Source organism: Macaca thibetana, chromosome 15 (genome assembly GCF_024542745.1).
Source record: "Macaca thibetana thibetana isolate TM-01 chromosome 15, ASM2454274v1, whole genome shotgun sequence".
In the NCBI taxonomy this organism is placed as follows: domain Eukaryota; kingdom Metazoa; phylum Chordata; class Mammalia; order Primates; family Cercopithecidae; genus Macaca; species Macaca thibetana.
Window position 1 is genome coordinate 5334447 of NC_065592.1, and position 24510 is coordinate 5358956.

Genomic DNA, 24510 nt, shown 5'->3' on the forward strand with positions numbered 1-24510 from the left:
AGACGGGGTTTCACCGGGTTAGCCAGGATGGTCTCGATCTCCTGACCTCGTGATCCGCCCATCTCAGCTTCCCAAAGTGCTGGGATTACAGGCTTGAGCCACCGCGCCCGGCCAACTCAGTGCTTCTTAATGAGGCCTCTCTGGCCACCCATCTAACTTGGTGATCTCCACGTCATCAAGAACCCCACACTCTTCTTTTTTTTTTTTAAGACAGAGTCTCACTCTATCACCCAGGCTGGATGGCAGTGGCATGATCTCAGCTCACTGCAACCTCTGCCTCACAGGTTCAAGTGATTCTCCTGCCTCAGCCTCCAGGGTAGCTGGGATTACAGGCACCCGCCACCACGGCGGTTAACTTTTTTTTTGAGACGGAGTTTTGCTCTTGTTGCCCAGGCCGGAGTGCAATGGTGCCATCTCGGCTCACCGCAACCTCTGCCTCCTGGGTTCAAGTGATTCTCCTGCCTCAGCCTCCCCGAGTGCTGGGATTACAGGTGTGAGCCACCGCATCTGGCCTCATTTTTGTATTTTTAGTAGATATGGGGTTTCACCATGTTGGTCAGGCTGGTCTCAAACTCCTGACCTCAGGTGATCGGCCCCCTTCGGCCTACCAAAGTGCAGGGATTACAGGCGTGAAGCACCTCGCCCGGCTTCTCTGCATTCTATTTCTCCTGGCTTTGTTTAGTCTCTGCATCCCTGCTGAGCTCCAAGAGGGCAGGGATTTTGTCTGTTTTCCCCTCGGCCTGATCCTTACCACCTCTGGCAGGCACTTGATAGATACAGGAGTTGATGAATGAAAGATTTCTGCCCTGTCAGGGTGGTCTTTGTGCCTCTATGAGAGTCCTGGGTGCAGACTCTCATACATGACTCCAGGGGACACACTGCTGCCTCTGCAGACACTGGTATGGCGCCTTGCTTGCACCCCAGGCTGGCAGAGATGGGCACCTGCAGACTGATCCTGGGCTGGGACCATTCCCACCGGACCAGAAAGCCTCGGTATGAATGCCTTTTCCTTCTCTGCCTCTTAAAACAAATGAACAAATCACCTTTCTTTCCTCACACCCTCCCCCATAACATTGTTGTTGTTTTTTTTTTTTTTTTTTTTTTTTGAGACGGAGTCTCGCTCTGTCGCCCAGGCTGGAGTGCAGTGGCGCGATCTCGGCTCACTGCAAGCTCCGCCTCCCGGGTTCCCGCCATTCTCCTGCCTCAGCCTCCTGAGTAGCTGGGACTACAGGCGCCCGCCACCGCGCCCGGCTAATTTTTTGTATTTTTAGTAGAGACGGGGTTTCACTGTGGTCTCGATCTCCTGACCTTGTGATCCGCCCGGTTCGGCCTCCCAAAGTGCTGGGATTACAGGCGTGAGCCACCGCGCCCGGCATTGTTGTTATAGAAACCACGGAAAACTACATATATGTATATAAAAGGGACTTAGGCCGGGTGCGGTGGCTCACACCTGTAATCCCAGCACTTTGGGAGACCGAGGCAGGTGGATCACTTGAGGTTAGGAGTTTAAGACCAGCCTGACCAACATGGTGAAACCCCATCTCTACTGAAAGCACAAAAATTAGCCAGGCATGGCGGTGGGCACCTGCAATCCCAGCTACTGGGGAGGCTGAGGCAGGAGAATTGCTTGAACCCAGGAGGTAGAGGTTGCAGTGAACTGAGATCATGCCACTGCACTCCAGCCTGGACGACAGAGTGAGACTTTATCTCAACAAAACAAAACAAAAGCAAACAAACAAACAGAAGGACTTAAAAATCCACCCCCCAAAGATAAGCCTGCGGATGCCGGCCCCTGCCTCCCCCTGCCAGGTGGCTGTGCACGGCTGAAGACCAGGCTGCCCTGTGACTGTGCTTGGGGCTGGGAGGCATCGTTTCATGTCTGACTTTTCCTTGCAGATCACGAAGCACTTGTCGGACCTCCAGACCTCAGGGTGGGCGTGGGGCCTCCCAGGCTGCAGCTTTCCCTTCTCCTGTTCTTCTTCCCCCTGGTCTCCTGGGTCCTCACCCCTCTGCCTGCCCTCCTGGTCACTCTCAGACTCAGTTTCCCCAATCATGAGGAGGGATGTAATGTTGGAAAGCTGTGCCTCCCTGGATGGAGACAAGTGCCAGGCTGGCACCCTAGAGGGACTCACAAAAGATAAACTGAGTCTGACTCTCACCCGAGGCCTTGGGGCTTGGGGTTAGGTAGGAAAAGGGCTGGGGTGGGAAGGAATGGGGTTCAAGTAATTAAAAGAGCAGCCCCCGGCAGCCTGGCCCTCCTGCTCTCTGGGCCAGATAACACTTGGAAGGCGCTATCGGCTCAGGAGTGCCCTCCTGCTTGGCCCGTGGTTCTACTCCACACCGACAGTTGGCAGCCGGCACCGTGCGATAAACTTATCAGGCCAAACCTGAGCTTGCCGGGTCGGAACGTGCCCTGCCTCAGATTTCCCTCCTGCAGCATCCCTGCAGCCCTCATCCCCCGGGAACGCTGGGTCCTGCCTCTCTCTGGGCCAGGCCCACTTCCAGCTAGACATCCATGGAGGTGGTCCCGGACAGCCCCCTGACCCAGGCCAGGGGAAGAGCTGGGGACCCTGTGAGGAGTCACAGGTCCAATGTCCACCCTGCTCTTCCCAAGCCAGACTCTCACTCTACCTACCTTGGAGGCCCTGCCCCAGCTGCTAAGAAGGAGTCGGGTGGTTGCATACCCATCCTAAACTTACTGGGGATCTAGCAGGCGCTGGCCCCAAAGGATGGGACCCAGCATCTACCGGGAGGTGGCTCACAGAGTAGCGGGGTGGGGGCGAGACAGCCAGCACTTGTAAAGTAGGAAGGCACCTGCCTGCAAGGCTGTGCACTGCACTACAGGGGCCCGAAGGGGCCTGCAGCTTTGAGGGAGGGGACGGAGACACAAACCTCGAGGCCGGGAAATTATATTTCAGCGGAGAGAGCCTTTTTTGTCATGCCAGTGATAATGTTATCATGCACGCCCAATACAGAAAAATAAAACATACACACTAAAAAATAATAAGAAAAAAGACGCTGCCGTCTATCCTTGTGCCCTTCCTTCCGTGTGTGTGTGTAATTAACAACGTGGAATCGTGGGTTGTGTACTGATTTTCTAAACCACATTTTCACTTCAGATATCAATAGCTTCCTCTGGCAATACATTTATTCTACAAAATTATTTTCACTTCTATTTTTTTTGGTTACCAAAAATCTACAACAAATGCAAGTCTCTTTAAAAAAAAATTTTGAGATGGAGTCTTGCTCTGTTGCCCGGGCTAGAGTGCAGTGGTGTGATCTCAGCTCACTGCAGCCTCTGCCTCTGGGGTTCAAGCGATTCTCATGCCTCAGCCACCTGAGTAGCTGGGATTACAGGCGCCTGCCAAATTTTTGTTTGGTTTTGTTTTGTTTTGTTTTGTTTTTGAGACAGTCTCGCTCTGTTGCCCAGGCTGGAGTGCAGTGGTGCAATCTCGGCTCACTGCAAGCTCCGCCTCCCAGGTTCACACCATTCTCCTGCCTCAGCCTCCCGAGTAGCTGGGACTACAGGCACCCGCCACCATGCCTGGCTAATTTTTTGTATTTTTAGTAGAGACGGGGTTTCACTGTGTTAGCCAGGATGGTCACGATCTCCTGACCTCATGATCTGCCCACCTCGGCCTCCCCAGGTGCTGGGAATACAGGTGTAAGCTGCTGCACCCAGCCAAATTCTTGTATTTTTAATAGAGACAGGGTTTCACCATGTTAGCCAGGCTGGTTTTGAACTCCTGACCTCAAGTGATCCACTCACCTTGGCCTCCCAAACACTGGGATTACAGGCGTGAGCCACCGTGCCCCACCTGGCTAAATTTTTTATTTGTTGCAGAGACGAGGGTCTCACTATGTTGCCCAGGCTGGTCTCGAACTCCTGAACTCAAGGGATCCACTTGCCTTGGCCTCACAAAGCACTGGGATTACAGGCGTGAGCCACCGCAAAGCCCGGCTGCAAGTCTCTTTTAAAGGTGGCACTGAGAGTGAAATTTAACCCTCTGTTCCAGCCCCCAGAAATAACCGCCACCAATGGTTTTGTGGACTTTCTTCAGCTGTGTTTCTTCAGCATACACAGACAGATGCTTACAGAACCTGCACACTAGCATGCCACATGCATTCTTCGCTCCACATCAGCCTGATAAACTCCTCCCCCGGCGGCCTTCTAAAGCATGCTTGCTCCTTTTCCTGGCCATGTGGTCATCTGTTGCACCAACGGTGTGGCCAGCCTCCTCCCATGGGCATTAGGATGGTTCTGATTTTTTTTTTTTTTTTTTTTTTGCCATTATAAACAGGCTGCAAAGAAGCTCTTGCAGCTGAATCTGCATTCCCATCTGTAACCACTTCTCAACTTTTTATTTTTTTTTATTTTTTTGAGACGGAGTCTTGCGTTGTCACTCAGGCTGGAGTGCCGTGGCATGATCATGGCTCACTCAACCTCCGCTTCTCACGTCTGCCTCTTGGGTTCAAGAAATTCTCCTGCCTCGGCCTCCTGAGTAGCTGGGATTACAGGCACCCACCACCATGCCCGGCTATTTTTTTTTTTTTTCGTATTTTCAGTAGAGATGGGGTTTCACCATGTTGGCCGGCCTGGTCTTGAACTCCTAACCTCCTGACCAGCCTGGTCAGGAACTCCTGATACACCCTTCTCAGCCTCCCAAAGTGCTGGGATTACAGGTGTGAGCCTCCGCGCTTGGCCAACTTTTGTGGGGTTTTTTTCGTTTGTTTGTTTTTTTTGGTGGAGATGGGATCTCGCTATGTTGCCCAGGCTGGTCTTGAACTCCTGGGCTCAAGCAATCCTCCCACTTGGACCTTGCAAAGTGCTGTGATGATAGATGTGAGCCACTGTGCCCGTCCCATGTCTATTTCTTGAAGATATATTCCTGGGAGTGGAATGGAGGGTCATGGGAGATCACATTTCAAAAGCTTTTCTTACGAACTTGACTTAAGGCTGAGAGGGTTCAGAACAAGGAGAGGGCATTTCAGGCAGAGGGAACACCAGGGGCAAAGGCTTGAGGGTGGGAAACAGCATTGAGCGTTCTCCTAAGGCCATTTAGGAATAGCAAGAAGGGCCCTGCTGCTTGTCCAGTGACCCCAGGAGGCGGGGAGGGGTGGAGCCTCACTGTTCTGGGTCCCGCCCTCCATCCAGGGCCGGGTCGCCTTCCCTTCTCTGAGCAGCCTCAACAGGGGAGCAGGGAAAGTGCGGGCCAGGCTGACGCTGAGGCTGGAGCTGCTGTCACTCCTGGTATTGACAAGACCGGCCTCCAGCCAGTGCCCCTGTTCTGTGCCCCCAGGCCACACTGCACACCCACCTTGGTCTTCCTTCTAAAGCTCAGCCCATGTCACATCAGCTCCCTCGGGGCTTCGGGCCCATGTCAATGGCTGCAATGCCTTTAGGAACTCCTGGGGGTCTTCAATCTCCCCCGATGCACAGCGTGTGTCATGCTCTGCCCGCTTCCTGCACTCCTTCGTTTTTCCTTCTCACACTTCTGGCCAACCCAGATTCTTCTATGTTCTCAGCTCCTTCCTGTGGAATAGCCCTCACCCACACCACACTGAGTGGGAGCCCCCAGAGGGCAGGGATTGCAGAGAGGGGTTTGAAGTCAGGGGACTAGGGTCAGCCCTGAAGGCTAGGTCATGGTGAGCAGCTAGGGCTGGAGCTCTGTTCTCCAGGCAATGGGGTGGGGGATGTCTGATCTCCAGGGAACCTTCGGGACAGGTCCTGATCTTCCGGATCATACAGAACCTGCTTCATTCCACTTCCCTATAGCCCCAGTGCCCGGTCCCTGCCTCCTTGCCTTGGTCTGTCCACCCCTGCTTCCAGGCCAGCTCACTCCAGCCATGGGCAGATAGAGACAGGCTGGGGCCAAGACACGTGTGTGAGTGCACACACGCACAACTCTCCAGGCTCACCCTGGGAGATGCATTTCCATCCTTATCAGTGATTTCCATGGAGGGCTTCCTGGGCACCTCTCAGTCTGTCCCTCAGGAGGCCCTGACCCTGGGCCTGGCTGCCCTGTGGGATGTGGCCTGCTTTGAAGAGGGGCTTCTCCTGCAGAGTGCAGGGCCTGCAGTGTAGCCTGAAGCTGTCACCACGAACAGGACATTTTATCTGAAAATTAATTCAGATGTTGCATTCCACTCCCTAATGTGGCTGGTTAGTTTTGATATTAAAATACTGGTTTTGTTAATTACCATCGAGTGAACTGATATTCCAGCTCATGTCACCAGCAGCATCCTGAGGTTTCACGTGTCCCCATCCAATCCTTGGAAGCAGGGCGTCAGTGCCGCAGTCTAAGGAACCCTTCCGGCCAGCCAGCCCACCAACACCATTTGTACCATATTCTATGTACGTGGAGTCCCCTGCAGTCAAGCAACCCAGAGGCCCTGCTGGGAAGGCCACTGGACTGGGGCTGGAAAACCTGAGTTCTGTCCTACTTTGCTGTTAGTGGCAATGTGACCTTGGGCTAGCACCTCTCCTCTCTGGGCCTCCGTTTCCTTGTGTGGCACATGGAAGCCATGGACAGTCTCCACAGGGCTGGACAGTGCCTTCCAGGTCACGTTGCAATTCTGATGGCAGGAACTGCAGGCCAGGTAGTCGGCCGCAGGGAAGCCGACGGGAATTGGTGGGGGAGCTTGAACTCCCCTGAAATCACAGACTACAGATGGGTGGTGCCCACAGCACCTCCTAGGCCACCTCTCTGCCCCAGTGTCACGGGCTTAGCCTCTGCTTCCAGAAGGAGATGGAACATCCAGGGAACTCTGCTCCCACGGGGGCCCATCTGCAAGTCTTCTTCAGGGCTGCCTTCTCCTGGGGGCTCCCAGCTGTGCACATGAGGCCATCCCGCAGCAGCTTCTCAGGGATGAGGAAGGGTCAGCAGCACCGCCCTCTGGCTAAGACCAACCCCTAAGCTCCAATCCACTGCCTCAGCAGGGCCAGGAAGCCCAAGCCAAGCCTTCCAGCCAGTGCGGAGTCTTCCCCTGGAAGCAGGTGTCACAGGCTTCCTCACTACCTGCCCTCTTTCTCTGCGATATGCAAATGAGGTTCCAGCCCCCACTGCTCTGAGGCTGCTGTGGCCTCCCTCTGGCGCCACCCCACACACCCACTCCCTGGAGGAGCCCGACAAGCTTAATCTCGATCTCACCAAACCTCAGTCGACAAAGAAGGAACATTGTGTGGCTTCCCCTCACAGCTCAGCTCCTCCGCCTTGCCCCGCCCTGCTGCAGAAGTGGCTGAAATCCTGATACTGGTTTGGTTTTGTTTAGCAAACAGGGAGTATGCAAAGCAGCTCCCAATCCGTGTGTGTGTGCATGTGTGTGTAAGAGATGAGTCAGGAGCCCATTCCAGGCCTGGCTCCAGACGTGTGGCTTTGGGCAAGGCCCTTCCCACTTGCTGGGCTTCACTGTCCTCCCGGACAGGAGGAGACATGCAAACAGGTGGTTTCTAAGGCTTTGCTGGCTCTGGTGCTCTGGCCACCAGGGTCCCTCTTCTCCTGATTTCGAGAACTGGATTTCAAGACAGGACACCCACAGGGAGCTTGCTGAGGAGGGTAGATCGCCCTCCCATGCAAATCCCAAGCCCTGAGCCCACCCCACTCACCTGACAGGTTTGCTTAGGGGAATTCTGGCTAAAGGAAACAGGAAGAGCCTCTGGCAGGAAATGGATGTCAGGGTTCTGCCCAGCCAAATGCAGAGCCTGGGGGTGGGTGAGAGTCCCATTCCTCTTGGGGGCCCTAAGCCCCCTGCACACCACAGGAGATACCTGGAAGAAACACTTTGGGGTCTCAGTGGGAGGGAGGGTACACAGGCTCCAAAAAGATAGGCTCAACTCAGACTCAGTTTCTCATCCCAGCTGTGCCTTTGCCTGCTGCGTGACTTTGGGCAACTAGGCCAACCTCTCCCTCTCCCTCTCTGGTTCCCAAATTAACCTTAGGAAAACACTGAATACCCAAATCCTCCCCTCGGGGATGGACACAAGTGCATTACACGTTATAGGCTCTAAGAAGCGGTTGCAATAGACTGAACGTTAACCCAGAGTTCCTCCCAGTTATTTGAGCAATGTAATCTCTACTCCGTCTAAAGCAAATGAACCCCCGGAGGCTTGTGGCGCACGCCTGGGGAGCACCAGAACGGGTCTCAGCCATGTCCAGCCAGCTCTGTGGGCCTCTCTGCAACCACAAACATGAGTCTGAGGACTTGTCTTTCACTCCCCTGATGATCCATGTGAACAGCTTCTAGTTTGATCCAGGTTTGAGCTGTCCACAATGGATGGGAATTGGGCATTTGCATGGGACATTTGCCATTTCATGACAGGTTGAGCCTCATAAGTTGGCATTCAATCAAATACACGTTAAACAAGTCGGTTCATGAACCCAAGGCTAAATCACACTATACACAGAAACCGGCTGACGATAGCAGTGTGTCTTTGGAAAGAATCCTTCTTTCTCTAGGAAAGAGGGTCTGTCTGTGGGTCCTAGCTCTGGTCTACTCTCAGTATCCCTGTCTCCCTGGGGGTATTCTAGCTTTCTGTGCTCTGCTAGAGGAAGGCACCTGAGCACACCTGGAAAGGGTAAGCCCTCACATCTATTTTTTGTTTGTTTGTTTGTTTGTTTCTGAGATGGAGTCTTGCTCTGTTGCCCAGGCTGGATGCAGTGGCATGATCTTGGCTCACTGCAACTTCCACCTCCCAGGTTCAAACAATTCTCCTGCCTCAGCTTCCCAAGTAGCTGGGATTACAGGCACGCGCCACCATGCCCAGCTAATTTTTGTATTTTGAGTAGAGATGGGGTTTCACCATGTTGGCCAGGCAGGTCTCGAACTCCTGACTTCAAGTGATCTGCCCGCCTTGGTCTCCCAAAGTGCTGGGATTACAGGCGTGAGCGCCCGGCCCATATCTATGTTTTTTATTAATGGCTGACCTCTCTGAGCCTCAGTTGCCCCATCTGTAAAATGGGAGAACGGCATTCCATTGTAGAGGGTTGTGTGGGTTAGAGAAAATGTGTGGAAACCCTTGGCTTAGCTCAGTACCTGCAAGCTCAATCAGAGGTGTCCATGGCTGTGGGTCAGGCACAGGATTGGTGCGGGATGGCGGGGGTGGGTGCGGCTGGAGCTCAGACAGAAGACCTTCTGAAGTTATCCACACATAATTACATTCCACATTCAATGGCTCCTAAGCCGTAAACAAGGAGACTGAGTTTCTCAGTATCAGAGGAGAGAGAAGACCTTGTGGCTGGATGACCAAGGGAAGCTTCATGGAGGAGACGGCTAAGGGGGCCTTGTAGGATGGACAGGACTTCAAAAAGGGATGTTCACAACTCAGCAGCACTTACTACATGCTGGGCTGGCCCTTCATGCCACTTCGTAAGAATGGTCTCAGCAAATCGGTGGAAGGGACTGCTGTGTTTACCATTTTACAGAGGAGGAAGCTGAGCCTCAGAGAGGTTCAGGAACTCACCTGAAGTCACACAGCTAGACAGGTGCAGCACCAGGCTTAACTTCATCATACCTGCAAAGTCGCTTTTGCCCTGTAACGTTACACTCACAGGTTCCAGGGTTGGGACCTTTTGCCCTATAACATCCCACTCACAAGTTCCAGGCTTAGGATGTAGATATCATCTTTGTGGTCATTATTCAGCCGACCACAGTGATTATGTTCAGGATCTTGAGATGGGACGATTTATACCTGAGCTCAGTGTAATCAGAAGCGTCCTTATAAGAGAGAGGCAAGAAGGTCGAAGGCAGAAGACAGAGATGGAGGCAGAAGCAGAGGTCCGAGTGATGCGCTTTGAAGGCAGAGGAAGGGGCCAAGATCAGAGGAATACAGACGGCCTTGGGAAGGTGAAAGGGACAGGCAAACAGACTCTCCTGGGAGCCTCCTGTAGGAACGCAGTCCTGCTAACACCTTGATTTAGCCCCATGAGACTCATTTTGAGTTTCTGGCTCTAGAATTGTAAGAGAATAAGTGTGTGTTGTTTTAAGCCACTAAGTTTGTGGTCATTTGTCACAGCAGCCACAGGAAACGGATACCGCCCCAGCTGCACTAGCCTTGCCCACCCCTGTGGTCTTGTCGCATGGGCCCCTTCTGCCTGCTACCGGCTCTTCAGCGGGTCTGTGCACGTGGGGGCTGAATACCGGTCTCCACAACTTGCCTGTGAGTGCCTCCATAGCTTTCTCTGCTCCTCAAGCCTCCCCCCATCATCCCCCAAAGCCTCGTGCAGTACCCTGGACCTCATAGGCAATGAATGCTGGTCACATGGTGGCAAATCTGTATCTTTAATTTTATTGACAGCAATTGAGAGAACAGGCTTTTGACAGCAATAACTGCCAGTTTCTCCAGCCTCATGGCCTGGTTGTAGAGCTGGAATCCTCAGTGGCCAGCTGAGTGCTGGTCGGAAGTCGGGGTCAGCCAGCACATCTGGCCGAAGCAGAGGGGGTGCCAGGCCTCGGACTGGGGTGAGAGGCAGCTCCTACTCTGCCTATTGCAGCCAGAAAGAGGCCCGCTAAAATCCAAGGTGACCAGGTCCCATCTCAGTGGACAGCAGGCAGGCAGAGGGTCTGTCTGTGAGTCCTAGCTCTGGTCATCTACTCTCCGCATCCCTGTATCCCTGCGGGTATTCTAGCTTTCTGTGCTCTGCTAGAGGAAGGCGCCTGAGCACACCTGGAAACAACTTCTGCTCAGAAAGACCCAGCCAGGCTCCCACACTTGGCAGCAGGAGAAATGTTGATCCAGAGAGGGAAAGTGACTTGCCCAAGGTCGCACAACACTTTTGTGAGTCTCAAAACAAGCTGGAAGACTCCTGTCCAGTCCCACCTCCAGGAGACTGGAGATTTGGGCATGAGAGGCTGGCCTCCAGGTGACAGGACCGCAGGGCAGGCTGGCCAGGAGCTGGGAGCCCGCGCAGCCTCACTTGAGACTGTGCTGGCTCTCGCGGTGCCGCCGCAGATCCACCTTGCGCTGGAAGCCTTTGGTGCACAGCTCACAGCTGAAGGGCTTGAAGCCTGTGTGCTTGCGGCTGTGGGTGATGAGGTTGGAGCTCTGGCTGAAGGCCTTTCCGCACACCTGGCACTTGTGCGGCTTCTCACCTGCAGGGAGGGGAGGGCAGCACAGCAAGGGTGGGGTCAGGGCCTCTTCACCAGGCCTGCCGCTCCACTGCCCCGCCCCGGGGTTCATTTTCCAATAACTCCCTATGTTTTCTCTCGTGGCCAACTCATATTCACTTTAGAAAAGAATTAGAAAGGAGAGAGAAGCAAAGACATAACTTGGACCCTCCTCCCACCCCTACTGGATTATAGGGTGGTTAGGGGCAGCAGCCGAGTCATCTTGTTTATCAACACATTTCCAAGTCTGGTACACCTGGCACAAAAGAGGCACTCAGCTAATAGCAAGGAGGGAATGAATGAGCAAATGAATGAATGAATGAGTGAACAAATGAATAAGCAAATGAATGAGTGAGTGAACAAAGGAATGAGCAAATAAGTGAGAGAATGAGTGAACAAATGAATAAGCAAATGAATGAATGAGTGAACAAAGGAATGAGCAAATAAGTGAGAGAATGAGTGAACAAATGAATAAGCAAATGAATGAATGAGTGAACAAATGAATAAGCAAATGAATGAGTGAGTGAACAAATGAATAAGCAAATGAGTGAGAGAATGAGTGAACGAATGAATAAGCAAATGAGTGAGAGAATGAGTGAACAAATGAATGAGCAAATGAGTGAATGAGTGAACAAATGAATGAGCAAACGAATGAATGAGTGAACAAATAAATGAGCAAATGAGTGAAAGAATGAGTGAACAAATGAATGAGCAAATGAGTGAGAGAATGAGTGAACAAATGAATGGGAAATGAATGAATGAGTGGACAAATGAATGAGCAAACAAGCGAGCCAATGTGTGAATAAATGAGCAAATGAGTGAACAAATGAATGAGCAAGTGAGTGAGTGAATGAGCAAGCAAATGAATGAATAATTCGATTGCTAGTCTCACTTCTGCCATGAGATCACCAGTGTTGAGATTTTGTTGTTTCCTTCCTGTAATTTTTCCATGCATTAAGTGCACTTAAGCAGCACAGGCGCCCAGCCCTCCATCATCAGTGGCCTTCGACTTTGTAACTAGACCCCACCCCCAGCCTCACGCTGGGGGCCTCTGATGCATCTCTCAGGGAAAGGTGGGGGTGCTCTGCCCAGGGGGCGCAGGCAGGTGAGACTCACTCACCTGTGTGGATGTAGGTGTGTTTCTTCATGTCCGACTTCTGGTGGAAACGCTTGCCGCAGAACTGGCAGGGGTAGGGCCGCGTGTCTGAGTGGATGAGCAGGTGGGTGGACAGCGTGGACGAGCGCTTGAAGGCCTTGCCGCACATGCGGCACTCGAAGCTGCGCTCCTGCCGGAGGAAACGAGGCCCCGGGGGATCAGGCGCAGGCGCAGGACTGGACCCGGCCGGGATCCCCTGCGGAATAGGACACTCCATTGGGGTGGCCTGGAGGATAGGGCCTGGAGGAGCAGGACCCGGGAACCCCTCATCTCTGCCTGTGAGGTGAAACTGGAGCTTGGAGCCTCGTTGGCCTCCTGTGGGATTTTTCCTTGTAATCTTCACGGTATACCGCTTAAAATAAAACTCAATAAATGTTTGTTGATTGACTGATGGACTGACTGATCTCAGAAATTTTTTAGAGGGTCACATTTCATGACCACTAACCCAGAGTGAGTTCCTTGAGGCAGGGATGGTTGTGGTCTGCACAGCGGTTTAGTTAAGGGTAGGAAGTCTGTTAACGGCAGGTGATGGAGACCCAGACTCAGGGAGGTGGGTACTAGGGGACCCCTCCCAATCTGTGTCGCCCCCAGGAGCAGGGGGAGGGACCCAGTCGCAGCCCCCAGGCTCCCTGGGGAAGCACAGAAAAGGAATGGGGCTGGGAGTCCCGCGCAGGGCCAGGTGCCCACCTGGGAGTGGACATGTGTGTGCTGCTCCAGGCTCACGGAGTGGCCGAATGTTTTACCGCAGACGTCACAGGCGAAGGGCCGGGTCCCACTATGGGAGCGTCGCACATGCACTTCGAGTCCGTGAGGGGTGGAGAAGACCTGGAAGCAGGGGCAGCGTGTGAGGCCACTGGGGGCTGCAGAGAGGGGAACAGGCCTGGGGTCCCATGGTCTCTTCCATGCCCAGCTCCGGCCAAGTCAGGGTGTACAGAGGAAGGGACACTGGATCGCCAGTTCTGCTAGTTGTTTGCTGTGTGTCCCAGGGAGGTCCCTTTTCCTCTCTGTGGCTCAGTCTCCCATCTACAAAGTTGGGTGTGAGAGAGGGGATCTGGAGCCCCCTCCTTGCCTCCTCTAGAGGCTGAATAGCCCGGTGGTTAAGAGCTGGGAGTTGGCCAGAGCTGGGTTTGAATGCTGGTTCTGATAGCTACTTGCTGTCTGATCCTGAAAAAGTGACTTAACCTCTCTGAACCTTAACCCTTCATCTGCCTCCTGGCACTCATGCCTGTCAACTGCTTAGCACAGGGCCAGGCACATGGTCAGAGCTCAATGAATGGTGATGAGGGCGAACGTTTTGATCATTAATCCCACCAGAGTCCCAAGGTTCACAGCACAGGGAACACCCAGAGCTGCCAGTGCGCTGAGAGGGAGTGCAGAGAGCAGCGCCCAGGTGCCCACCCACACCCCCCACTGCCCACCTTGTTGCACTTCACACAGTGGTACGCGTCCATGCCCGGGGAGTAGCGGAGGCTGAAGTCCAAGGCGGGCTCGGTGCTGGGCACCAGAGGACTGCCGTACAGGCTGACGGAGTGCTCCAGGAAGGCTGACTGCATGGTGGAGGGGGCCTGCCGGTAGCTGTGGCCATACGTTGAGGCCAGGATGTCCCAGGAGAAGCTGGGCTTGTAGAATGGGGGTGAGTCGGACAGTGGAGAGTCCCCATCCTGGGGTCGGGACAGCACAATGGGGCCCTCTGTGGAGATAGGGACACATGCCTGGTTACTCATTTAAACACAGGGGGCTCGGCATGGTGGCTCACGCCTGCAATTCCAGCACTTTGGGAGGCCAAGGCAGGAGGATCACTTGAGGTCAGGAGTTTGAGACCGGCCGGACCAACATGGTGAAACCCTGTCTCTACCAAAAAATACAAAAATTAGCCAGGGGTGGTGGCTCACACCTATCATCCCAGCTACTAGGGAGGATGAGGCAGGAGAATCACTTGAACCGGAGAGGCGGAGGTTGCAGTGAGCTGAGATCGTGCTACTGCACTCCAGCCTGGGCAACAGAGTGAGACCCTGTCTCAAAAAATAAAATGAAATAAAATAAACACAGGGCACCCACTTCCCACCACCCTCCACCACCCACCACCACCTTCATCACCTCATGCGGAGGGTTTCAGGGTGTCAACCCAATACTTACTGCTGGGGATGCCTGTGTCCCTGTGGCTCCTCAGCTTTTCCAGTCCAGAAACAGCCCCGCCCTCACTCCAAAGTGCCCGCCTCACCCCTTGCATGGACCGGCCCAGCTGCTGCTTCTTACCTCTTCCCCCACCTAGCCCGCATCTGGGAATTAGCTCCCTGTCTGGGAGGCCCGAGCGGAAGCCACAGAGCCCGGGCTGCATCCAGTGACTTTGTGGGTCCTTCCTGACTCCAGGGCCCCAAGGGGCCGTGTTGTAAGAGTCCCTTCATCCTTCCTCCCCTTGGCACTCCCTGGGGAATGACAGGGGGTCACAGATGGGTACCTGGTGCCGGGGCCATCCTGGCCAAGTTCTGGTCCTGCTCCAGCTCCGGCTCTCGCTTGAAGTTGGTCCAGTCCAGGCACTGGTTTGGGAATAGGGTGCTAAGGACAGGGCTGTTGCTCGGGGCCTGGTCTCTGGGCACTGTAGGGAGATAGGACCATCAGCATCAGTAGCCACAGCTTCTGGGAAGCCCAGAGGGAGCAAGGAGGGCACACCCTCCCTAGGAGAAGGAGGCCCAGATAGACATCCACTTGCGGCTGTTTCTGGCGGCTCATACTCCTGGGCTCTGCCCAGGGCAGGGGGGTGAGAAGAGGCCAGGAGGAGACCCTGGGAAAGACTTTGGACCAGTCCGTTTTTCTGAGCAACCCAACTCCAGCCCTAGATTGAGCCTCCAGTGAGGCCCCACATGTCAGTAACTGAGTACGGGCTCCAACTTGACACTCTCATCTCCCCAACAGGGCAGAAGGGATGAGGGCATCATTCATGCATCTACTCCTTTTATCTGCAACCCATATTTACTGCACTCCTGCTTCCAGACTTGGAAGAAGAGGCTGCTGCAGGAGGGACGCTGCTGCACCCCCATCACACAGAGCAGAAAGACCCCAGTGGGTTCAGCAGGGCGCCAGCCTTGGCTCTGACTCACCCGGGGTAAGGGCAGGAGGCCAGAGCGGTTCATCCTCCTGCACACGGGGCTGGTGGTAGGTGTGAGCCTTCTTGCTCTTCACCAGGAAGGAGCGTGGCATTTTCAGTGTGCACCCCACACCTGCAAGAGGGAGGGATGGGAGCGGTTGGGAAGGACAAGAGAACAATACTCCCCATATCTCAGAACCTCCTCCTGAGCTCAAACAGCAGCTCTACTGGCTTGAAGAGTGAGCCCCAAAGTTCATGTCCACCCAGAACCTGTGAATATGACCTTATTAGTAACAGTGTGTTTTTGCAGATGTCATCAAGTTATGACGAGGTCATTCCGGGTTCGGATGGACCCTCAATCCAAGATGACTAGTGTCCTTATAAGAAGACGGAAATTTGGACCCAGAGACACAGACACCCAGGGAGAATGTCGTGTGACAACAGAGCAGAGAGTGATGCTTCTATCAGCCAGAGAATGCCAGGCAGTACTGGCAGCTGCCAGAACTCGGAGAGGGGCACAAAATACTCTTCCCTGGAGTCTCCAGAAAGAACCCACTTTGTGGACACCTTGATTTTGGATTTCTAGACCCCAGAACCATGAAAGAATAAATTTCTGTTGTTTTTAAGCCACCTGTTTGTGCTATTTTGTTATGGCAGCTACAAATCCTAACTTCCCTCACTGCTCCTTCACCAGAAAACCAATACATCACCCCCTAGAAAATGCTCAGACAAGCCTGCTCCCATTGGCACGATCTGGGCTGCAATGGAGCAGAAAAGGAAAGGCAGGGGCTAAGGTCTCCCTCTGTGACACACGGTGGACCCCAATTCTAGAAAGTTACATTTAGGTACCAGTGAGATTCACCTTCAGAGGCCATAGAAACAGATGGTCTGAGCTTAGGTTTTGGAATCAGCAGTTCATGGGTTAGAATCTCAGCTCACTTGCTGTGCAATCTGGGACAGACACTTAACCTCTCTGGGCCTATTCCCTTTGCTGTAAGGGGGGATGTCGAGGCTTGCAGTGCTGACAAGGGCATCACAGGTGCTCAGTGTCTATCACAGGGGGCTCTGGCAGAGAAGCTGAAGCAAACGAGGAGACATTGCCAATCCACGTGCTCCTGCAAGCTACAAGCCACGGCTACAGAGCGGGGCTGTGCCTTGTCCACAGCCCTGGCCCAGACTCTGTTTCCTAGAGAGACAGGGGCCTTCTCTATCTGAGGAATGGGGTGGGGGGACTCAAGACCTGAGAGGAGCCCCCACTCCACTGCATCTGGACGCCTGAAGTTTCACGGACACAGGAGAAGAGGCAAATATCCCCCAGCTTCCGTGGGCAGCCCAGCATCACTACTGACCCCACCGGTCAGGGAGTGGGGGAAGAAACCAAGGACCACATCAGGGGTGGTCAGGGGACCATCCCAGGTAGGGTCGGGGAGTGACAGGGCTGGACCCTGGCTTCCCCTGCAGAGCCCTCTGGAGCTGAGAGCCCCGCCTGGCCCCCAGAATGCTTCACATCCCTGTACTCAGCCTGTGAGGCTCCCCTGGGGGCTCCTGGAAAGCATCATCTTGTGGTCCTCTATCTTTTCTGCCCCCATGCTGCACCCAGACCAACACCAGGCCCACGCCAGAGGCCTCGGAAGAGTCCCATCCCCCATCCCCTTGGGCCAGCCGCCATGCAAGACTGCAGCGGTGATAGGGTCCAGAGAAGGCGGGAAAGGGATCACAGCTGCTTCAGAACAGCAGTGAGGGCCAGGGTGATAAGGCCTTGGCCCAGGAGCAGGGTGGGAGGTGGGAGATTAGAGAATGCAGCTTGGAAAAGGGCCAGGGACTCACCCCTTCCCCAAAGGGATGACCCAGAGCCAGGCAGAAGAGGGACCTGACTGTGCCCAGACCTCCTTCTCCCTGGCCCAGAGCCTGGGGACATCAGGAGTTTGGACTGGGGGCTCTGCACAGAGGGCCAAGCTCAGGCCCAGCCCTTGCCTGCTGTAAGACTCATCCCCGAGCCTCAGTGGCCATATCTGCTAAATGGGGATCCCAATCCAACCCCGTGGGATTGTGGGGAGTGAGAAAGGACCTTTATCCATCAGGAGCGAGCATGGGAAGCGCTCAGCATGTGCCCATCCGCACATCCCAGCACCCAGCCCACTGCAGGTGCATTCAAAGGACGGGGTGAGCCCTGCGCCAAGGGCTGCAGCAGCTCCCCAAAGCCAGGGCCGCGCTCAAGGCCCTGTACTCTCTGAGCTCTAAAATTAGGAGAAAGGACCTTGAAGACCTCTAGGGTCCCTTCCCGCGGTCAGATGCTCAGCTCTCTGAACACAGGCTCGGGCCGGGGGCAGCCCACGGCCTTATCTCCCAGGGACACGTCTTCCTCCTCCTGCCTCCTCCCCCTCCCTCACCAGGGCTCCCCACACCCCCCTTCCTTCCCGCTTCTAACTCTTCTATGCTTCAAGAAAGCCCCTGGGGACGCCAAACCCTAGCGGGAGAGGAGGGGACCCAGTGAGCAGGAGGAGGGCTGAGGGTGCGGGGTTCCCCTCGCACTTTGTTTTGAGGGGGCCTGTGAGGGCCTATCAAAATATCAAAAGATGATCTTTTTTCCCACATAATATTTATGAGGAAATCAGCTAGAACCAAAGGTACTCGCCGAGGCGTCTGTGATAGAAGGAGGCGCCCGTCAACCCTTGTGGCAGGGGGCTGCTTAGCCGGCCTTTTTTATTACACCTTTAATCCTGATGCTTAATCCAGATGCTGAGTCCTGCTGCTGTCCCATTTCATAAAGGAGGAGCTGAGGCCTGGAGGGCTCAGGACCCTGCAGCAGAGTGAGCAGGGCAGGACTGGGGTCTGTCTGGCCCCAGGCCTCCATGCTCTTGACTTTCAGCCCAGGAGGTGGGCAGTTACTCGGTGCAGACTGGGTGCCAAGTGCTGGGCAGTGCCCGGCATGGCTTTCTCTCTGCAGAGGGTGTGGAGCCGATGTGCTAGGGATGAAAACAGCAGTTTGAAACTCCCTCACGTGCCTGTGTCAAGCAGTGTCTTCCCAGGTTGCAGGTAGGAAAACTGAGGTGTAGAGAGGAAAGTGACACCGATCCAGGGCTCCTGGCCTGTTAGGATTTTACTCTCAAGCCACTGTGCCACCCAGCACTGTGAGAGGTCCTCACAGCACCTGGTGAACACCACCTGCAGTACAGAGGGAAATGCGGGGTGCTGGGGCAAGAGGGGAGAAAAATCAGGCCAGGCGCGGTGGCTCATGCCTGTAATCCCAGCACTTTGGGAGGCCGAGGTGGGCAGATCACGAGATCAGGAGTTCAAGACCAGCCTGGCCAACACAGTGAAACCTCGTCTCTACTAAAAATACAAAAATTAGCTGGGCATGGTGGCGCGTGCTATGTCTCAGCTACTCAGGAGGCTGAGGCAGGAGAATTGCTTGAACCCGGGAGGCAGAGGTTGCAGTGAGCTGAGATCGCATCACCACTGCGCTTCAGCCTGGGCGACAGAGCCTGTCTCAAAAAAAAAAAAAAAAAAAAAAAGGGGGGGTGGGGGGAGAAAAATCAAACCCTCTGACCCCCAAGTCTTTTCGAGGCTCCTAAAAGACCCACGTGGCTCTGAAGAATTTCAGTGGGGCCAGGCCAGGGACAGACCTCCCTTCAGGAAGCATTGATCTTCCTTTGGGCTCAGGGCCCAAGGAGACCTCAGGTCAACTGACTCCAATGCCGGACCCCACAACGTGGACACTTTCTAGCGCTCACGAGCCCTGGCCAAGCACTTTTCACTTAGGCACAGTGCAGGGTGGGGCTGGCCTCTGGAGTTCTCCAGCTTCAGGAAGGTGATTCTCACGCCTACTCTAGTGATCTCCCCTGAGCCCCACACCCCTTCTCTTGCCTCCCCCCAGTGTGCTCTCCCCTGAGCTTGGCAAGTGACAGGGACACAGCCAACGCCACGGCCAAGCCCTCCGGCTTACAAAGGGGCCAAACGCACCTGGTGAACTTCCTTTTGGTCCCTGTTAGGAAAGTAGGAAAGGTTTTTTTTTTTTTTTTTTTTTAAAGAAAAAACAGGAACGAATCACCTATACTGTAGTTAATTAACAACCACTTGGTTTTGATTCACACGAACTCCGTTCTGAGAAAGAGCTAAGAGCAGAGATTATGAAAGAAGCTTAGGATTTCTTCATAAAACAGAGGCCCTGATAGTATCGGCCCTCCGGAAAGAGGCCCACTGTTAACATCACTTCATAACCCCCCGATCCTGGTAGAGCCCCCCGACCCTGAGTCAGAATCTCAGTCAGTGCTCCTTGAAGACAGGCGACCCTCCACCCTGGCAGGAGCCAGCGCCCTAACTTCCAGTAGGACTTGGATCAACAGGCCTGTGAGGTCCCTGTAATGAGGCCCCTTGTGTTGCCCAAGGAATCGAGTCTGATTTGGGGTCCTGGAGTTTGTGACCACATCAGCCACCAACCTGGGGCTTGGTTTTCCTATCTCTCAAAAGGGACGGTTGGGCTGAGAGATTTCTAAACTTCCCTTTTGCTCTAAAATCCCATGTAGAATTCGTTGACCTTCAGTGAGAGATTGAACCACCTTGACTAAAAGACTTGTCACTCGGGTTCCCTTTTTGGGAGGGTTGGGTAAGACTCAGCTGGTTCTCAGGGTCAACTACAGAGGACCCTTTTGACTTCCTTTATGTTTACAGACTCAAGGGAGGCCGGGCGTGGTGGCTCATGCCTGTAATCCCAGCACTTTGGGAGGCCAAGGCAGGCGGATCACCTGAAGTCAGGAGTTCAAGACCAGCCTGGCCAACATGGTAAAGACAGGCAACCCTGTCTTTACTAAAGATACTAAACTTAGCTGGGTGTGGTGGTGGACACCTGTAATTCCAGCTACTTGGGAGGCTGAGGCAGGAGAATCACTGGAACCCAGAAGGCGAAGATTGCGGTGAGCCGAGATGGTGCCACTGCACTCCAGCCTTGGTGACAGAGTGAGACTCTGTCTCAAAAAAAAAAAAAAAAAAAAAAAAAAAAAAGATTCAAGGGGAAACAACAAGACTTGTCCATGAAGGAGTCAGGGGAAAATGCACCCAGGTCAGGCTCAGGGGCCCCAGCAGAAAGTAATCATTATCATCATCATCATCATTATTATTATTTTGAGACAGGGTCTCACTCTGTCACCTGGGCTGCAGTGCAGTGGTTTGATCTTGGCCCATTGTAACCTCCACCTCCCAGGCCCAAGCGATCCTCCCATCTCAGCTTCTCGAGTAGCTGGGACTACAGGCGTGCGCCACCACACCTGGCTAATTTTTGTACTTTTTGTAGAGACGGGGTTTTGCCATGTTGCCCAGGCTGGTCTAAATCATTATTTTTATTTGAAATTTAGAAGGAGTTCTCACATGTCTCCTCCAAAGCTCAGAGAATGCAATGTCAAAAGGGAGTGAATGTACTTCTGGGTATAGACCCAAAATCATTGGAAGGAGAGACTCAAATAGATATTTGCATACTCATGTTTATAGCAGCACTATTCACAATAGGCAAAAGGTAGAAGCAAGCCAGGTGTTCATGGCAGATGAATGCCCGAACAACATGTGGTCTATGGCCACTCTGAGTGGCTCACACCTGTAATCCCAGCACTTTAGGAGGCCAAGGTGGGCAGATCACCTGAGGTCAGGAGTTCAAGACCAGCCTGGCCAACGTGACGAAACCCTGCCTCTGCTAAAAATACAAAAATCAGCCAGGTGTGGTGGTGGGTGCCTGTAATCCCAGCTACTCAGGAGGCTGAGGTAGGAGAATCGCTTGAACCAGGGAGGCAGAGGTTACGGTGAGCCAAGATCGCACCATTACACTCCAGCCTTGCAACAGACCCCGTCTCAAACAAACAAACAAACAAACAAACAAAATGTGGTCTAGCGATATGATTGAACATTATTCGGCCTTAAAAAGGAAGGAAATGCTGGACATGCTACAACATGGATGAACCTGAAGGATTTATGCTAAGTGAAATCAGCCAGTCACAAAAGGACGAATGCTGTGTGATTCCTTATATGAGTCCCTAAAATAGGCAATTTCGTAGAGACAGAAAAAGATAGAGGTTGCCAGGGGGAGGGGAAGGGAATGGAAGTTACTGTGTAATAGGTATGAAGTTTCAGCTTTATAAGATGAAACAGTTCTGTGGATGGATGGTGGTGACGGTCGCACAGCAATGTGAATATACTTACCACCGCTGAATGGTACACTTGTAAATGGCTAAAATTGTAAATTTTGTCATGTGTATTTTATCAAAATAAAAAGAAAAGTGAGTGAATGAAACTCTTTCTGCATATCTCTATATTATAGACTAAAGCAGCTCCCATTGGCTTGAATTCCTGGCAAGGAACACATGAAAAGCCTCCCTCTAGACTAACGGGGGGGGGGGGGTGGCGTTTGCTGTTGTTTCAACAAAGGGTCTGGATATTGGGGCACAGACAGTGAAGAATCCCGTTTCATCAGGCTGTTTTCCCTGGGTATTCTGGAGTCATCTGGTCCCAGAGCCTTTGAAAATCCTTGTACTGTCCACTAAGTTTCCCACCCACCCTACCCTGCCCTCCTTAAAGCTTTGGGGCAATAGTCTGCACTGGTTTTGAGTGATTCCAGTAATCAAACCTAAACCAGGTATAGCTCTCCAATGTTCCCCAAGAACACTCTTCAGGAAAACCAAAATCTGACAGAAAGAGCAAGGAGAATTATGCATTTTCTTGTCCGAAGAATTCCTTCTGCAACACTTCTAAGGACAAGAAACTTGACACTTTGCTAGACTTGGAAGAAATATTTTACCTGTTTCCTACTAAGAAACATGCAGGCGCGCCCAGGTGGTCAGGTGCAGCTCAGTTAGCTTCTAATATCTACCAGACTCATGCCCACAGATTGTAACTGAATTTGCTCCCTAAGAACTCACGAAAGCTGTGGACTTTCTCCCCAGAAAAATGTGCACAGGCACATACCCACGTCAGTTCTGCAGACCTCCTCTTTACAAGTCCTATTTTAGAGTGAACATGTCTCCCCAGATGCCTTAACATTTAAACTTGTTTTTTTTTTTTTTTTTTTTTTTTTTTCCTACAAAAGTAGGTGGAAAGGGCTAACAACAGTCTACAGGGAAAGGAGAGCTGAAACAGTACCTCCCCATGGCTGTTTCCATTGTTTCTGGAGCCTGGGCAGTGTGTGGGAGAGGGTAGCCTTGTCATCTCCCCTTAGTAGGCTCTGAGGGCGAGAATGCCTGACTCTCAAAGTGTCCTGGGAATTGGCTGGGCGCAGTGGCTAATGCCTGTAATCCCAACACTTTGGGAGGCCGAGGTGGGTGGATCATTTGAGGTCAAGAGTTCGAAACCAGCCTGGCCAACATGGTGAAACCCGTCTCTACTAAAAATACAAAAATTAGCCAGGTGTCGTAACACTTGCCTGTAATCCCAGCTACTTGGGAGGCTGAGGCATGAGAATTGCTTGAATGCGTGAAGCAGAGGTTTCAGTGGGATCGCGTCACTGCACTCCAGCCTGGGCGACAGAGTGAGACTCCGTCTCAGAAAAAAAAAAAAAAAAACCATAAAACAAAACAAAACAACAACAACAACCAAAAAAAAAACGTGTCCCAGGAACTTTAGTTAAGTCCCCAGAGTCTGGGACTGTCTCCCAGGGGGAACACAACGCGGGCACTTGGAAGTGTGTCTCCCTGAGCACTGCCCAGGTCCCCGGGACAGCTGGGTTGTGGGTATGACTTTGTGCCCGAAGGTGACGTCTGTCAGCCTAAAATCAAGTTTTGAAAAGTGTTTCTGCACAGCCGGCAAAGGTGTAATTCTCAGCAGAGTGTCTCAGACAAGGTTACGTCCTCACCCTCTTTCTCCCTTGGCTCCTTGCCTTCCAGAGCTTTTCCAGCCCACCTCACCCTTCCTAGGACTGCAGGAGGAGCCAGGGAACCTGCTGTGAAGCCACCTGTGGCGCGCAGGCACATTTCAAAAGAAAAGCGCAGAAACGCATCCTCCAGCACTCACCTGCCCGGAGCTGTCCCTCGCCTGGGTTCTGCCGGAGCTTCCCGAGGTGGGAACTGCAAAGCCTCGCTCGGGACTGGTCTCCGCTCTGTCAACTGTGTGACTCTTTGCACAAATAGATACTTCTCCTTTTTTCTCTGTCTCTCTGTGTGTTTTTCCTCTTCTGTTCCCCTCCCTGATTTTCAATCTGATTATTTGTGTCAAAATCTGGCGGTGAAGAAGCAGCCAATGAAGAGAGCGCGGGAGCTCAGCCGTATTTGCTTATCAAAACTTTCCAGGACGCAAGACTTCGAATCCTCATTTCTAACCCTCGACACTTGGAGCGGAGCGCTTTCTCTCTGCAGAGAAATTCAGAATTTTGCTGGAAATTTTGAATAACATCTGCACAAAAAGAAAGTGATGGCTAAATTATTAAATTTTAAAAATTAAAGTTAAAAAATACTAACTTATAAAACTCGATTTTGCATAGAGAAGTCGTGGCTCTTTGGTTTTTTCTTCTTTCTTTTCTCTTGCCTTTTTTATTCCTTCCCTCCTTCCCTCTTTTTTCTTTCCTTCTCTTCCTCCTTTCTTTCTTCTTCCCTCCCTCCCTCCCTTCTTCCTTCCCTTCCTTATTTTCCTTCTTCCTCCCTCCTTCCTTCCTTCCCTCCCTCCCTCTCCTCCTCTCCTCTCTCTCTCTTCCCTCTTTTCCTCCCTCCTTTTTTTTCCGTTTTTCCCTGCCTCCCTCCTCTCTCCCTCCTCCCATCCCTCCCTCCCCAAGTTCAGCACCCTGAGGCTTGTGACAGCCAGGCTTGTGCAAAGCCCCTACTTCCCAAGCCGGCCACATTCATAGAGGCCCCCCTTGTCCTTGCAGAGGTCACATTTCAGAAGAAACATCAAATTTGCATTTCCCCCAGATATGACCTTTGAGCGGGTAGAGGCACGGTGGAGGTGTGGCAGTGAGTTTGGAGGCCAGGAGACGCTTGGCCTGCTGAAGCTGCCATACAGATTGAAGGCCAGGTGCCAGAGCCCGCGTGTGCCGCCCTCTGGTGGCAGACAAAGTGATGGGGAGGCCAGTGGGGGCCTCTGGGGTGTCCCACTGATGGTGGGGGGGCGGGGAGTGGGGGCGGGAAAGCTTGGCTGAGCCGGCTGGGGCATTTCTTCCCATTTGGCAGGGTGTCCCATCCCCTGGCTCCCCACCTTC

At 53.1% G+C, this 24510-nt stretch overlaps 3 protein-coding genes across 4 annotated transcripts in view; 1 reads left to right on the top strand and 2 right to left on the bottom strand.

Annotated features, from left to right (window-relative positions):
• The window catches only part of AK8 (adenylate kinase 8), a 346351-nt gene that overhangs the window by 59022 nt on the left and 262819 nt on the right, over positions 1 to 24510 (top strand). The gene's annotated exons all lie outside the window — the stretch shown is intronic.
• The window catches only part of GTF3C5 (general transcription factor IIIC subunit 5), an 870547-nt gene that overhangs the window by 55607 nt on the left and 790430 nt on the right, over positions 1 to 24510 (bottom strand). The gene's annotated exons all lie outside the window — the stretch shown is intronic.
• Positions 10265 to 23481, bottom strand: GFI1B (growth factor independent 1B transcriptional repressor). 2 transcript variants are annotated; one of them, XM_050760216.1, is made up of 7 exons: positions 23334 to 23481; positions 15358 to 15477; positions 14718 to 14855; positions 13678 to 13949; positions 12947 to 13084; positions 12224 to 12389; positions 10265 to 11088 (listed from the first exon to the last, which is right to left on the bottom strand). In XM_050760216.1, the coding sequence occupies exons 2-7, from the start codon at positions 15455 to 15457 to the stop codon at positions 10910 to 10912; spliced, it is 993 nt and encodes a 330-aa protein (XP_050616173.1). In that variant the 5' UTR covers positions 15458 to 15477; positions 23334 to 23481; the 3' UTR covers positions 10265 to 10909. The 2 variants fall into 2 exon arrangements, with proteins under 2 accessions (XP_050616173.1, XP_050616174.1); XM_050760217.1 differs by having other exon boundaries at positions 10267 to 11088; positions 12224 to 12455; positions 23334 to 23472.

Coding starts and splice junctions, on each gene's coding strand:
- GFI1B (XM_050760217.1), bottom strand. CDS start 15,457: ATGCCACGCTCCTTCCTGGTGAAGAGCAAGAAGGCTCACACCTACCAC. Junction 12,456..12,946: donor ACACACATGTCCACTCCCAG/GTGGGCACCTGG, acceptor CCTATTCCGCAG/GGGATCCCGGCCGGGTCCAG. Junction 11,089..12,223: donor ACACACCTACATCCACACAG/GTGAGTGAGTCT, acceptor CCCTCCCTGCAG/GTGAGAAGCCGCACAAGTGC.